General features: G+C 60.2%; 7 protein-coding genes across 7 annotated transcripts; 3 read left to right on the forward strand and 4 right to left on the reverse strand.

Moving 5' to 3' along the window:
* Positions 1 to 75: 75 nt before the first annotated feature.
* On the reverse strand, positions 76 to 1,032 carry PAN0_010d4069 (uncharacterized protein; the record flags this gene model as incomplete). The annotated part of the gene is made up of 2 exons (XM_014800523.1): positions 76 to 620; positions 897 to 1,032. 2 exons carry the CDS (start codon positions 1,030 to 1,032, stop codon positions 76 to 78), a joined length of 681 nt encoding a protein of 226 aa, XP_014656009.1.
* A 119-nt stretch (positions 1,033 to 1,151) lies between these two features.
* PAN0_010c4070 (uncharacterized protein) lies at positions 1,152 to 1,478 on the forward strand (the record flags this gene model as incomplete). Its single annotated transcript, XM_014800524.1, has 1 exon — positions 1,152 to 1,478. The coding sequence occupies one exon, from the start codon at positions 1,152 to 1,154 to the stop codon at positions 1,476 to 1,478; it is 327 nt and encodes a 108-aa protein (XP_014656010.1).
* Positions 1,479 to 1,822: 344 nt separating this feature from the next.
* On the reverse strand, positions 1,823 to 3,811 carry PAN0_010d4071 (mitochondrial protein; the record flags this gene model as incomplete). Its single annotated transcript, XM_014800525.1, has 1 exon — positions 1,823 to 3,811. The coding sequence occupies one exon, from the start codon at positions 3,809 to 3,811 to the stop codon at positions 1,823 to 1,825; it is 1,989 nt and encodes a 662-aa protein (XP_014656011.1).
* A 459-nt stretch (positions 3,812 to 4,270) lies between these two features.
* PAN0_010c4072 (polymerase III polypeptide H) lies at positions 4,271 to 4,999 on the forward strand (the record flags this gene model as incomplete). Its single annotated transcript, XM_014800526.1, has 1 exon — positions 4,271 to 4,999. One exon carries the CDS (start codon positions 4,271 to 4,273, stop codon positions 4,997 to 4,999), a length of 729 nt encoding a protein of 242 aa, XP_014656012.1.
* Positions 5,000 to 5,364: 365 nt separating this feature from the next.
* On the reverse strand, positions 5,365 to 7,050 carry PAN0_010d4073 (rho GTPase activation protein; the record flags this gene model as incomplete). Its single annotated transcript, XM_014800527.1, has 1 exon — positions 5,365 to 7,050. One exon carries the CDS (start codon positions 7,048 to 7,050, stop codon positions 5,365 to 5,367), a length of 1,686 nt encoding a protein of 561 aa, XP_014656013.1.
* A 2,488-nt stretch (positions 7,051 to 9,538) lies between these two features.
* PAN0_010c4074 (uncharacterized protein) lies at positions 9,539 to 10,165 on the forward strand (the record flags this gene model as incomplete). The annotated part of the gene is made up of 3 exons (XM_014800528.1): positions 9,539 to 9,596; positions 9,681 to 9,733; positions 9,809 to 10,165. The coding sequence occupies 3 exons, from the start codon at positions 9,539 to 9,541 to the stop codon at positions 10,163 to 10,165; spliced, it is 468 nt and encodes a 155-aa protein (XP_014656014.1).
* A 223-nt stretch (positions 10,166 to 10,388) lies between these two features.
* PAN0_010d4075 (uncharacterized protein) lies at positions 10,389 to 13,911 on the reverse strand (the record flags this gene model as incomplete). The annotated part of the gene is made up of 3 exons (XM_014800529.1): positions 10,389 to 13,274; positions 13,563 to 13,751; positions 13,864 to 13,911. 3 exons carry the CDS (start codon positions 13,909 to 13,911, stop codon positions 10,389 to 10,391), a joined length of 3,123 nt encoding a protein of 1,040 aa, XP_014656015.1.
* Positions 13,912 to 13,947: the final 36 nt, after the last annotated feature.

Raw genomic sequence — 13,947 nt, forward strand, 5'->3', positions numbered from 1 at the left:
GCGGACGGCGATGTGATTGTCGATTGTAGGCGAGCGCATTCTCGCTTGAAAGTCGAGGATGGATCATTGTGGATTCTACGGTCTGATCGGACCTGGCAGGATCGTTGAGAGAGCCCTGCTGAGTACAGACCAGATGTCGGCCTGGTATCGCTCGGGGGTCGGCGTGTAGAAAAAGGCGAACTCGGCCAACAGGTCTACTGGTGCCCGAAAGTCCTGAGACATGCCGAAGGGATGCTGAAACATGCTTTCCATCTCGGGTTCGAATGGAGTACATTCCTCCCGGATGCGAGAGAGGCGTCGTCGACACCACGCCGCCGCGGAAGCTGGCAAGAGCCCGAGGAACAGTTCGACGTTGATTTCGACCCCTTGAGAGAGATATAGCTTATCCAGGGTCAAGGTCAACCAGAGAAAGCTGGTAACGACCAAGAGCCGTTCTGCGCGTCGGCTGAGATCGACTTGCGCCCAACTTTCTCTGAGGAGGACACTCTCGGGTCTAGACAGCATCGCCTCGAGGTGTGCCCTCGAGTATGCGGTCAAAGGCACCTCGGACGACATCGCAAGAGTTGCTTGTGCAAGGATTGGAGGCGAAAGGTGAGTGGAGGGGTCGTCGAACTTGCCGGCTAGATGGTGGGAACAACAGAACCAGAAAGCGGGAAAGTTCGGACAATATATAAGGTGCAGAACGTTCTCTCGCCGTGGAATCTCTTGCCCTGAAATAGATTGGCTCCGGCCTCAACGTGGCTCTCAAAAGCGCCTCTGTGCTGCGCAATGTGACGTTCGGAAGATAGCCGGCGTGATTCTCTGCGATGCGCAGGATAAGGTTGAGAGCTTAAACTTTGTTCTGTGAGGTGTGGGAGCGCGTGATTGGACTTGTGATGGATCTTGCGCTCCGTCACGGCGTGATTCGGCCAGGTGCGGGATCACCTCAATGAGCTCCAGAACGGATTGCGCAAGGATGCGCAGCTGCTTCCTGCCGCGCCGATTCGCTCCGACTGTGACCGAAGAGGCGCAAGCAGAGATGAGCGTCAACATCTCCTGATGATGGTGCGGAATACATAAGCTGAAATTCCTACGATCCTAGTCCCGCGATCCCTACCCTACCCAACACCCCCTTTCTACAATCTCTAAAAGCTTGCCAATATACAGTAGACATGGCTATGGATCGCCGCTCGGTGCTGGTGTTTCTCAACATTTCTCCGTCGTACTTCAACGAGGAGCTGGCGTTTTTCACCGAGCATGCCAAGGCTGAAGGTCGAACGCTCGTTCCCTACACGCATCCTGACTACCCCGGCGAGTACGGCTATGTTTGCACGGGCGCCGACGACTCGTTGGTAGATTCGGCCAAGTTTTTGGTACGTCGCCACGACTACATCCGCCTGTGGGTTTTCAGCGAGAGCGACTTTGTCCTGCCGCGCGAGATCAACAACCCCAACAGCCTCGACAATCTAGTCTCGACCCACCGTGCCTTGTCGGGATAACCAAGCGACCCAAACGCTAGATCTCCAGACGAAACCCCACAGCCCGACAAGTCGTCTTGATGCCTGTAACCATTCGCAACCAGGTGTAGAACACCCCATCGTGAAACCTGACTCGCTCCACTCTTAATTCGCGCCCGCATCGACAAGCATCGTTGCAAAGCGTCCCGGGGAAGGAGCTAGGATCCATCCGGATCACCACGGCCTTGAACTCATGTCTAACTCTTGCAATCTCACCTACAACACCACTCGCCCGTAAACCGCATTGCCTGAACAGCCGCAATTGCACGTGGGTGGCATGCCAATGGCCACCGTGTATTAAGACAAAGCGAGCCGGGTCAAGACGATCAAAGAAAGTCGATCCCGATACCGAGCTGGAGACCCTTTGCCATGCCGTCTCCCCTGCGCGCTGTGAGCGGGACGCCGGCATTGAGTTCGACCCTTAGCTGGCCCTGAGTATACACGAGCCCGACACCGGCCGCCGTCGAGGGCTGTGCAAGCTCTTTCCACGCTCCCACCCTGCTCGACACTGCGTCGGTGGGCAGCTGTGCAAGCTGGCCCGCATTGGCGAACGCATGCAGCATGAGTGGCCAGTGCGGCTTGTTGGGGATGGGCGAGAACATCGACAGCCCGAGCGACCAGAACGCATCGCCTCCCAGCGAGTCCTGACCATTCTTGGGCCCCAGCGACGAGTGTCGGAACATGCGCACCGATGTAGGACCTCCGAGCTGGAATCGATCCGATAGATGTGATGCCGAGCTGCCGAGGGCGTGCACCACACCCGTGCGCAGCGTGAGTGTCGTAAAGATCGAATGCAGCCCCTGTGCCACCTCGCCTACTACCTCTCCCTCCTCCTTGCCCACTGCCGCTGACCCCATGAGCGATGTTGGCACCTCTGCCGACGACGCCATTGACGGGAAGAGCCATGCAAGGGGAGAGAAATGTCGACCGGTCGACGCTTCGAATTCCGCCTTGACGTGTTTGGCATCGCCACCGAGGCCGGCGTACTCGAGCAGCGTACGCATCCTACTACCACGTGATGGCAACACCACACTGTCGCGGCTGTCACGCAGCCACGTCCAGCTGAGTGCCGACTTGACGCTGGGCGCCGCGGCCATCTTTCGGACAGCGACGCTGGCGTACGGTCGGACCCTGGCGAGCTCGCGCAGCGACGCCTCGTACGCAAATTCGTGCTGCGTCGTCGCCACACCTTCGTCCTCCTCGGCGCCGGTAGAGTTGATCACGCCTTGGGGCTCCGAGGTGGAGCTGGAGTTGATGCTGGCGCGCACGCCGCGAATGGTCTCCGAGACCGAGGCGAACGCCGAAAGGTCGCGGTCGTGCGAAAATGCCGCGAGCCGGTACGACATGTCGGGGTTGCCTGCGAGGGGCGCGCCGAACTCGACGTTGAACGCCTGGCGCGTGCGTGTGCCAAACGTCGCCGAGCCCTGCAGCGTCTCGGCGCCACCAAAGACGTTGCGGATGCGGCCCTGCACCGAGGCGGAGCCCTCGCCGTTGCCGACGTCGGTGGACGACTTGAGGAACACGCGGCCCTTAGGGCGGCCGCACGCGAGGATCACATCGACGTCCTCCTCGCTTGCGCCGGGAAATACCGAAGGTGCAAGCGACGCCTCGATGTTGCGGAAGACGTCGAGCTTGTCCAGATCGCCCGCGAGCGACGAGGTGAGCGCCAGGATGGACGCCAGCGTCGTCGGCTGTCCTGGAAGCACGTGCGAGGTGCGCGAGCCGTAGTGGAGCGTGTTGAGCAGCGAAACGTCTGCGTTCTGCGTCGAAAGCGTCGGGTCGAGGTAGGGCCGGCACAGCGAAGCAAGGAAGCTAGGGCGGAGCGCACGTCCGGCTCCAGAGATGCGAATCGCATTCAGACGCAGGATCGGTGCAGGCGCAAACGGCGAAGCCGAGCCAGGCGCTCCTTGTAGGATCTCTGTCGCCGTGAGCAGATTGTGTGGCCGCATGGGCGGTTCTTCCGTTTCGACGGCCTGATCATCAGCGCTCGCCGGAGTGCCCTCAACGCCCTCGGGGCGATCAGGCTGTGGGAGCGAGCCATCTTCGAGAGGCTGCGAGTGGACTGGTTCGGACTGAGCCGACTGAGCCACGTTTGGATCTGTCATAGCCTTTCCAAACGGCGACTCGGCGACCGGGTGGGCGTCGCGGCTGCGGCTGCCACTCGCGCCGCTGGTGCTCTGCGTCGTTCGCGATGAAGACGACCTGGGCTGACGCGGCGAGTCGTCGGCATCTACCGAAGCCGCAGCTGCTGCTGCGCGTGCTTCGGCAGCATCGTGCGCCTGGTGCCTCTGCTCCTTGAGGCTGCTGAACTCCATTGTGGTGCAGCGGGTTGACGAGGAGAGGATGGAAAAATGTCGAGTGGGTCGGAGGCCTTCCGAAGCTCAAAGACTCAGCGCTGTTCCACTTTTGCGGACCGAGCGGCGAAAAGTGGAGCAGCCGTTCCGAGAGACTTAACACTGCAAAACTCGGCGAAATTTTTGAGAAGCTTGGAGGCGAGGATGCGGATGTCGGGAGAAGAATCAAGTGGAGCGAAGATTTCATGGTTGAGGACACCAAACGAAGCCTTCGACCATACCAACCTCTGCCAAAGCGATCACTATCACTGCGCGCACGAGGCGTATTTCGCGCAGCTTCCAGCCTACGCTGCGCCATTTGCATCCGAGGCTCCCCCAACAGCCGTGATGTCGGCGTAAAAGCAACACCGTCGATTCTTCGCCCATCACCTCTTCTCGAAACCGCGGGCGGCGCACGCGCGCGGTGTGTTTCGGTCGACCATGTTCGTGCTGGCGGACATCGAGGACACGATCAGCGTGCATCCTTCCGCATTCGGGCAGCCTTCTCTCACGAGCATCTCGGACCAGATCAACATCAAGTACGCCAACAAGATCCTTCCCGACGTCGGCCTCTGCGTATCGTTATTCGACATCCTCAGCTGTTCGGAGGGCAAGGTTCGATTTGGCGATGGCTGTCTGTACCACCACGTAACCTTCCGACTGGTTGTCTTCCGTCCTTTCACGCAGGAGGTTTTGACGGGAAAGATCAAGTCTTCGGACGAAGCAGGGATCCGCATTACAATGGGCTTCTTTGACGACATTTACGTCCCGGCTCATTTGATCCCCAAGCCTTGTGCTTTTGACCACCAGGAACGCGCTTGGTTCTGGCTCTACGAAGCACGCACAGACGAAATCGCCGCAGACCCTCTGCTCAGCCATCCAGACGAACGAATGTACCTCGACACTGCGGAACAGGTGCGCTTCACCATAGAGTCCGACGAGTTCTGGGACGCCGAACCAGGCCCCATTGCAAATCCCACCACAGACTCGGCACAGTCGTCAGCTTTACACCACAACCAACATACCGCTAAGGAAACCAAGCCACATTACAGCATCACTGCTAGCATCGCAGGCAGCGGCCTAGGTTTGGTCTCGTGGTGGACCGGCGCAGAAGCAGCAGCCCCGCTCGAAGGCGAAGAGATGGACGCATCCGCAGAACCACTTCAGTAGACACTCTGTCACCGCAGCACAAGCCTACCGTACACACACGCCACGACCAAGATCGCAAAGTATGCATGGCTGGAGCGCAATTCCATCAGAATAAAATAAACAAGAGCCGAATGACAAAAGCCGTTACAATGAATGAAGGCGCAAACGAGCATGAGGTGGGGGAGCGATTCCGTGTGCACATGGCACATCCAAAGAAGAATCCACAGTGAGGTAGATGTGCAGCCCGAACAGGTATATGCAGAGAATCGAACTGGCACGGCAGCAAGAAGAAGGAAGAAGGAATAAAGAAGAAAAGTCATTGTTCGTTGGTCGCATCACCATGTTGAGATGGCGTGCACCGCGACAAGAGGCATGCGCATCGCGCCTCATCCGCTCTGCTTGGGTGCAGACGCAGGCGCAGACGCAGATGCGTCGGACGCCATGATCTTGGACGGCGGCGGGGTCGGAAGGCCCGACGTGTCGTGGCCCGCCGAGGCAGGAGCAGCCACCTTGACCGATGGCTCGGGCGAGCTCGATGCATCCGCGGCCGACAACGCCTTGCGCATCGGCGCCGAGGCTGGCGGCGCAAGACCTGTCTCGGTCGACGATCGCGCGGCAGCACTTGCAGCGCTCGACTGCGCATGGCCCGCACTCGAGGCTGCCTTCTGCATCGCCTGGGAGCGCGGCTCGGGTGGCTGCGGGATGAGTGCTGCAACGATTCTGCGATGCTCCTCCTCGGCCGCGCGCTTGTCGCCCGCAGACGCTCGCGGACGACGTCCCTTGCGCGCCGGCGATACTCCCTCGGCAGGCTTGCGCGAAGGCGCCGTGCGGCTGCGGCGAAGGCCCGTGGCAGGTTTCGCTGGCGCAGCAAGGTTGGCCAGAGACGTCGGGTCCTCGTTGTTCGGACTCTTGCCCGAAGCACCCGAGTCCTGCGGGGGCAGCTCCTCGCCATCGCTCGTGACGTCGTTGGCGTGGGTGCGGCGCGAGAAGCCGAGGCCGTATCGTTTGGACTTGGGCTTGGTGGTCTTGCTGCGCATCAGGCGTGCGCCCCCACCTTCGTGGACGTGCAACTCACCCTGCTCCTCGTCGCTGTCCGAGGGAACCAGCACGTCTGTGTCTGTGACGGGCTTGGACACAGCCGTGAGCTCGCCGGCAGGCAGTTGCGAAGCAGGCTGGGGCTGCATGCCCAGCACGAAGTGGTCTTGGTGGTCGATGAGGAACTCGAGCACCTGGACGGCTAGCTTGTGTTCGCCCGGCGAGAGTTCATGCGATGGATGCGAGAACATGCCCGGCTGGAAGATGACGGCAAGGTTGCTGGATGGCATGAGGTTCTTTTCCGACTTGCGCGCAAACACGGCCAACAGGTCGAGCACGTAGAGCAGCAAGTACTGGCTGGCAGGCGGCATGCTAGAGATGAGCAACCGGTAGGTGCGAATGGCGCCGTCCTCGTCAAAGTTCTCCTTGGCGCGGATATTGCGGAACTCGGTGTAGAGGTCGTGCGGGACGATGGGCTCGGGCATGTGGTTGAAGTATCTGCGCAGCACGCTGGCGGCATCATGCACGCTGTACTTGGTCCAGTCGACCGACTTTCCGTAGCGCGGCGGCGAGTCAAAGGTCTCCTGTAGCTCCTTCATGCGTTTTTGGGAACCAGCGATGCGGAAGACGCCCTCGACCTCGGTGGCGTTCTCTTTGAGGTAAAGGCCCACTTTGGCAACGACGACAGGCACGTATCCCCACACATACTGCTGGCCGTCTTCGCCGGCGATCGAGATGGCGACGCTGGCGTATTTGAGAGACTGGCGGAGCGGAACACCAAAGACGCGGTTGTCCAGCGGTTTCTTCTCCTTGTTGGCGCGGCCCTTTGTGAAGGAGGCCCACCAAGCCTTGAGACCGGCCTTGGTGGAAGCCTGTTCATCCTGAGGCGAAGCGCTGGAACGAGGCCAGGAAGGCACGGGCTGGAGCTGGGAGGTGGATGCAGTGGTGGGAAGCGACACCTTTTCGGAAGTGCCGGCCGGGTGGCTCTGGATGGAGGCGTTGCCACGCGATGTGGCCTTGGCGAGGGGTGCGGGCATGGCTGGTGCAGGATTCCAGCAGTCGAGCAGAGCAGAGCTGGGAGGGTGGTGTGGGAAAGTACGCCGGAGGTACCGATGGCGATGTAGATGCGCTTCAGCGACGTGATCGGACGTAGCGGACTGCTGGCCAGGCTCGTGGGCAAAGGCGGACGCTCTCGGCTCGGCGGTGACTGCCTATCGAGCTAGTAATGAGTCGAGCGGGGCCGGACACGCGCAGGCTGGATCGAAGCTGCGCTGGACCACGAGAGCACGATGGATGGAAGGAGAGTTGTCGAGTAGAGGCTTAGGGCTCGCGCATGTCGAAGCGGTGAGTGAGTCCAAGTTGGAAGAAGGCACGGCTGAGATGTCTGCGTGGAGAGGAGCGAGAGCTTGCAGCGATGGGGATGCGATGCGAGAATGCTGTTCCGTGGGTGCAACGGGGAGGTGATTGGCGCGTGGATATCGAAAAAAGGCGATCAAGGCTAGGCAGATGTGTGATGGTGGAAGATCCAGATCCGTGAGTGTGGCTCGTGACGGCGGAGTTGACGGCGGTGAGGGACGAAAAGGAGGGTGATGCACGCGAAGACGCTGGACGGCGAAAGGCAGGGGAGCTGTGATATCAGACGGCAGCGGGTGAAAGTGGCAGCAGATGCAAAGTGCCGCGACGAGATGAGGGATAGCGGTGACTACGATGGGCTCCTCATTTTTTGGCGTTGCGAGATGGATGCGCCCGTCGAGCAGGCGAGCAGGTGAGCAGTCAAGCGAGTTGGCCTCGGTGCACCGAGCGAGAGAGTCTCTGTGTGCTGCTGCTGCACGGTGCTGTTGGCGTGCGTCTGTATGCTGCGTGTCGGCAGGTGCTGCATGTTGGATTTATTTTTTTCTTTGTTCTGGAATGGGAGCGCGCTGCCCTGCGATTCACTGGGATGACGAAGGCCACAGCAGGCATGCCAGTACAGAAAAAACAAAAAAGAAATCAATTCACTGTAGCTGAGCGCTGCTGCCGGACGCCAATCGCACAACCACTCCGCTGCAGACTCACTTGGTGCAGCGATCTGGAAATCCGCTATCTTTTTTTGGCTCGCTCATCCATTTATTGTTCGGAATTCATTGTTCAGGCACACTGTGGATGGGCCTGGTTGAGCGAGCGAGCGAGCGAGCGAGTGCCGCTTCGCAACTGCCGCCTGGCTCGAGGTCTGCACGTTGCTGCACGGCGTGACGGACGAGTGCCGATCCTGCTCATGCATGTTGCGCTTCCACTCGCTACCAGCCCAGACGGACGTCGCCGTGCATTTCCGTCCGCAAAACTTTGGGGTTGCATCCCACCCGCCATATCGCATGTGCGTCGGGTAGTTTCTGAGGTTCAAATGAAATCACCACCGCCGATTAAGAGCGAGGGCGACCTTCGCATCGTGCTCAAGATGCCGTCCTTTTTTTCCCGAGACAGAACTGCAGTCCCCATTTTCGGGTGTGTTCCAGATGGGCTGCTGTGAGGTCGGTAAGTCAACTTGGCTCTGAAATGCATTGTCGATCGGCAACATGCTCTAGCTACTGCCGCCTCCATCCATCCGACCTCGTCTATTGCAGAGTTGCCCGGCCGGGCTCTAGCTCTAAGCTTCGTCAGCACGTTGGCCGCAGCATGTTGCAGAATTTAGATCCATCCGCCCTGCCGAGCTGTAGGACGCTCCTCAAAATATCCCCTTTTCCCCCTCCAACAACGTCTGCAGATATCGCTGCAACTTCGGCGAGATTGGCAATCGAGATCGTGCTTGGCTTGCACTCGTATTTGGCCCGATCCGATCCCTCCTTTTCCCCCGCAAGGGTCTTTCTTGCTCTTCTTCGGTCGGTGTGCCTCGGGTCTGGCGTTTGGTCGAGTCTTCTGCTCGAGTGTTCGCTTGCTTTGCAGTCCAGCTCGTTGCGCTCTGGGCATGTTCTCGCGCTTCAGTTTAGAGCAGGACGCGGCTGCCAGGCTCAGGCTGGACACGGAAGAGGCTCTACGGAGAAAGCCGTCGTCTGTTGCGGCCACGCGAGCGCGCTCCGCAACTCCACATGAGAGAGGTCGGTGGAAATAGATGTTGACACCCGTCTCGCCACGGCCGCTTGTGTCATCCATGTGTCCACTTGGCTTTTGGTTCCACTTGGCACGGGGGAACCGTAGAGAGGCGAGTTCTCTGGCGCATCGGCATCCGGTGTGGCTGCCAGACCAGGGTGCCGGAAGCGAGACAACTCCGCTGTCCATCCATGTTCTCACCCCCCGGGCTAGTGTGGCGTATGGCTGTAGGATGTACGGCCGGCTCTCGATCGTGGATGCCACTCGATGCAGCCTCGCCCGCCTTCCCTCCACAAGTCTCCTGCATGTGCATGCATAATCGAGCTGTCCATCTTGCATTGAACCCCTCTCCCTGCCATCAACCACCATCATCTCTGTCTCCATCGCTTGAGGACTGATCGCTCTCGTCGTCTTTACCCCGGTTCGCCTGATTGATAGTCCCCCAGTTGTGGCTTAGTCGACATGCCTTCTTCCAAAGGAAAGCCTACCGATCCCAAGAAGCGCGAGGAGGCGCGCAAAGGTACACTTCGATTTCCCTACTCCAGATTGCCTCGGTCGCATCCAGATACTAACTCGACCTCTACGGCTGCTTGACTGTCCACAGAGGTGCTAAACATGGAGAAGGGCGGAGGCAAAGGCAACTGGTCCGCATACAAGGTAAGACCTACCCAAAAGCGGGTCTCTCTCTCTTAATCGCAGCATTCTGACTTATATGAATCTTTCATGGTGCAGGCCGCAGAGATGGCCAAGAAATACGAAGCCAAAGGTGGCAGATACGAGGACACGGGTGACAATGCCAACGAGGCCAAGACCGGCACTCCCAAGCCCAAGAAGGAGGCCGTCGAAAAGGGCGAGCGCAAAGACCCCTCCGCTCCCGTTGGCACTCCCAAGACCAAGAAGGCCAGCACGGACAGCAAGGAAAGCAAGGACAGCAAGGACGACTCCAAGACTTCGGGTGCAAAGAGAAAGGCCGACGAGGACAAGCCCAAGGAAGCCGCACAGCCAAAGAAAAAGACCCCAAAGACCCAAGCCAAGCCCCCGGCAAAGGGAACTAGGACACAACCAAAGCGAGGCGCCAAGAAGGAGTAGACTCTCACCCCTGCCGCTCTCACAGTCCCCATCCCCTGTCAACGGAATCAGTCTTTGCCTGTACTTATCGATCCACCCAAGAGCAATACCAATACCAGTTCCATGTGCGCACGATTGAAGGGGTATAAATTTCACAAGCGATCGCCCGGCGAGCATGGACAGAAACAGGTGACCAAAAACATTAGCCCAAGTAATTTAGAATACTGCGGGATGGCGGGACGGATCAGCTTGCGTCGGACCTCGGGATGCTTTTTGCAATCTTCTCGAGGTAGTAAAGATGCGGACGTGGCCGGTCGATCTCGTCCATGGTCATGGCGCGGTCCGAGGTGTGCGAGCGCGTGCGCATGCGCGAGCGATGCGGCGCGGGGTGGGGGAGCCACGCACCCACTTCGAGCGCGTGTCGCTTGTCGGCCTGCACGCACGCATCCCAGATGTCGCGCTCGATGCCCACGCTCGCCGCGAATGCACCGCGCGACAGCGCCCTGCGAATCGCCTGGTCGTGCTTGCGGTTGAGGCTGCGTTCGTACGCTTCGTCGTCCGACGCAGTCGCTGCTGGCTCCCTCGCACTCAGACGCGTCCAAGGGTTCGAAGACTGGCTGAAAGCTTCGATCGACCGTGTCCTGCGCGCCCGCAGTGTGTTGTCGCCTTCCGCATCGACACCGAGGCCCGCCGCGTCGTGGGACGCATCGCCTTCGTCCAGCGCTTCGTCAAATTGAGCAAAGACGTCATCCTCCTCGTCGCCCGACTTGTGCACCCATCGCATCTGGACGGGATCGAACAGCATGTCCCCCACTACACGCGCGCCCGAGGCGATCGAGTTCATCAACGTGCTGCTCTCGGGCGAGATGGGCGACGTGTAGCCCGCGGCGTGCGTGAGGCGCGAGCTGGTGGAGCTGCCTGTGATCTGCGAGATGAGCGCAGGCCGAGTGCTGCTCTGGATTACCTGGTCAAAGTCCCGGAGCACCGCTTCGTTGCCCTCCCATCGGAGCGCCTGTGCATTCCAACGCATGCCTTTGACAGTCTTCTGCGTTGGGGATCCACCCACACCGAGCGAGCGGATCAAGCCTGGCTTGCTCTTGGGATGCCTCCTGCCGCCGCGCCTGGACTTGCCGCCACGCTGAAACTGCGATGCGCCGTCGTCAGTCTTGGTGGCGCCCCGGCCCGCATTGGCCGATGTAGAGGGGGGAGGCAGAGGGATGGGCTTGACGGAGGGACTGATGGAAGTGGTAAGGTCGTCGATGCCGTCCAGCTCGGCGCCGCTTGCGTAGGGCGCCGAACGCTTCAAGAGCCGAGCGGCGGGCTGGCTTTCGCCCGACAAGCCCTGGCGCTCCGCCCTGGTCTTGGATCTTGTGCTCACCGAGATGCGAGGTGGCGGATTGTGCGACGATCTTGTCGGAATGGAGACGGGAGTGCTGGGACGGGCTGGTGCTTTGGCATCTCTGTGCAGTCTGGCGAGCTGGTCGGCTGCGGTTTCGGCTGCGCGTGCGCGCGATGCGGCGGTCGAGTCGGTGAGTCTGGAAGAGCCGTGGGACCGGTTGCGGGACACGGACGACGAAGTGCTGGCACCGCTATTGTGGCGTTGGCGCACGGCGATGGTGTGTGCGCCCAGCTGGACCGCAGCAGCGTTGACGCTGCCTGGTGCTGGCGGGGACGTTCGCATGGACGGGAGAGACCTCTTGCGCGTCAGCTGGGACCCGCGATTTTGCGAGCGGTTGGATGCGGACGGGCCAGGATTGGCGGAAGACGCAGACATGTGTGTCTGCAGATCGCTCGTGGATCGCTTGAAGCGCAGGGAGCGACGGGGACCACGCGGTTCCGTGCGGAAGCCCTTGGATTGCTGTGAGGCCGCCTCGCCTGTGGGCGCTCGGTGGTGCTGGTGTTGCTGGTGATGCGACAGTACGGTGTGCGAGCTGTGTTGACGCTCGCCGGAACCGTCTGAGATCATGGTCTGCGCGCTGAGCCTGGAGTTTGCGATCTGCGCATAGGAAGGATTTGGGCGGATGTTGGAGAGGCCGCGCGACGTGATGCGACTGGGCGACAAGTCGACGTCGTCAGTGATGACGAGGCCTGCAGCGATGCCCGAATCGGAGTCTGTGACGTGGGCAGGATTTTGGTATTGATCGGGGTGACGACCGGAGCGCTTGAGATCGAGCATGGCCTCGAGCTTTGCTTTGAGCAAGGGGGCTGGCTGAACAGCGGGATTGGATTGAGGTTCAAAGATGCTGCCTTGGAGATCGAGGCCGTCGAGAAGGTCTTCGTGTTCGTCATCTGCATCGCTCTCGCCCGATATGCTTTTGGAAGAGGTGGCGGGCTGGTCGGTGGTGCCAGAAGCGCCAAGCGTCGGCTCCTCGTCCCACAGATCTCGGCTGACGTGGCTGAAAGAGGTGTTGGAGCGAGCGCGGGAGAGGGAGGAGCAGAGGCTGAGATTGTTCATGTTGGGAGCGAGCTCAAAGTCGAGCTCGTCAATGGCATCGTCGGGCTCTGAGGAGTGGAAGCCAAGGTCGGAGCGGGCGCGGTCCGAGCTGGAGCACGAGGTGATGGTGGTGTTGCGGGTGCCGTGCTTGCTGTGTGGGCTGTCTGGATCAGTGAGATCGGTGGAGAGACCCATCATGCTGCGATAGCTGGTGCTCGCCGATGTGCTGAGGCTTGCAGTGGAGCAGGTGTTGAGGTCGTCGTGGCTGTTGGCGAAGCGCATGATATCGAGCCGATCTACATCTGCATCATGATGCAAAAGTTGTTGGTCGAGGGCATGCAGATCTGCGCTGGGCAAGGAGGAGGCGGAAGCCTTGCTGGCCTCGAGCATTTGCTTTAGCGCGGAACCAGCGATGTTGGACAGCTTGATGGTGTCCGTCTGCTCGTCCGATGCGTCTTGATCTTCGTCATGATCCCAGTCGGGAAAGTCGTCGTCGACGTGCGCGGTGGTGGGATTGTCATCGTGGTCATCGTGTAGGGAGAGGTGCTCCGTACGCAGAGCGGTGTGATCCAGATCGAAATCGCCCTCGGACCAGTCTTCGACCAGCGAAGACGACATGGCGCCAAAGATGTTGGCAGGCGTGTGCGGAAGACGAGAAGAGCAGTGCCAAGTCGGATCAAGACGAGAAGGAGGAGACTGTGTGCAGTCTCACCAGCCCATGGTTGCGGGAGTGCAGCGTTGTCAGGTGGGCGATGTTGTTGATGGTGACGTTGGACGGCACAGGAGGCGGGATGCAGCCGAAGAAGGTCGAGGGCGAACAAAAGGAGGCTCAAAGTCTGGCGGCGGGGGTGTTGCACTCGCCTCGTCCCCACCGCCTTCTGCAGCGCCCACCGCACGCAGCCTAATGCCTTGGATGCGAGACGTGTGGGACCGCGTTGGAGGCGCTTAGCTGCCGCTCTGCCTCGGCAGGCTCAGGCTGCACACCACAGCTGCATCAGTCAGAAATGCACCCTGACGCGCGTGCTTTGCCTCTTTTTCCAACTTTGTTGCGTGTTGGTTGCGGCCCTCCTTTCGGCAAGGCGGCGGCGCGTCGAGGCGTGTTCCCTCAGCAGCAGCAGCAGCAGCAGCAGCAGCAGCAGCAGCAGAGCGTGCGTTTCGAGCTGCCGAACCCTTCTTGAAAGGCTCCGAGCGAAAGCACACTCAACTCCGTGCGTTCGGAAGTTGCAACCCACACAAAGCCTTCTTGGCGCACCTGCCAGCCGTGGGAAGATTGCACTGCGCCCACCCTGACGCTGCTGCTTGGCTTGGATCTTTGTCGGCTCGATTCCGCCATCGTCGCTCCTTGCTTCTCTGCTGTGATCACATCCCC

This window comes from Moesziomyces antarcticus, assembly GCF_000747765.1.
Source record: "Moesziomyces antarcticus DNA, scaffold: scaffold_v10010, strain JCM 10317, whole genome shotgun sequence".
In the NCBI taxonomy this organism is placed as follows: Eukaryota; Fungi; Basidiomycota; class Ustilaginomycetes; order Ustilaginales; family Ustilaginaceae; genus Moesziomyces; species Moesziomyces antarcticus.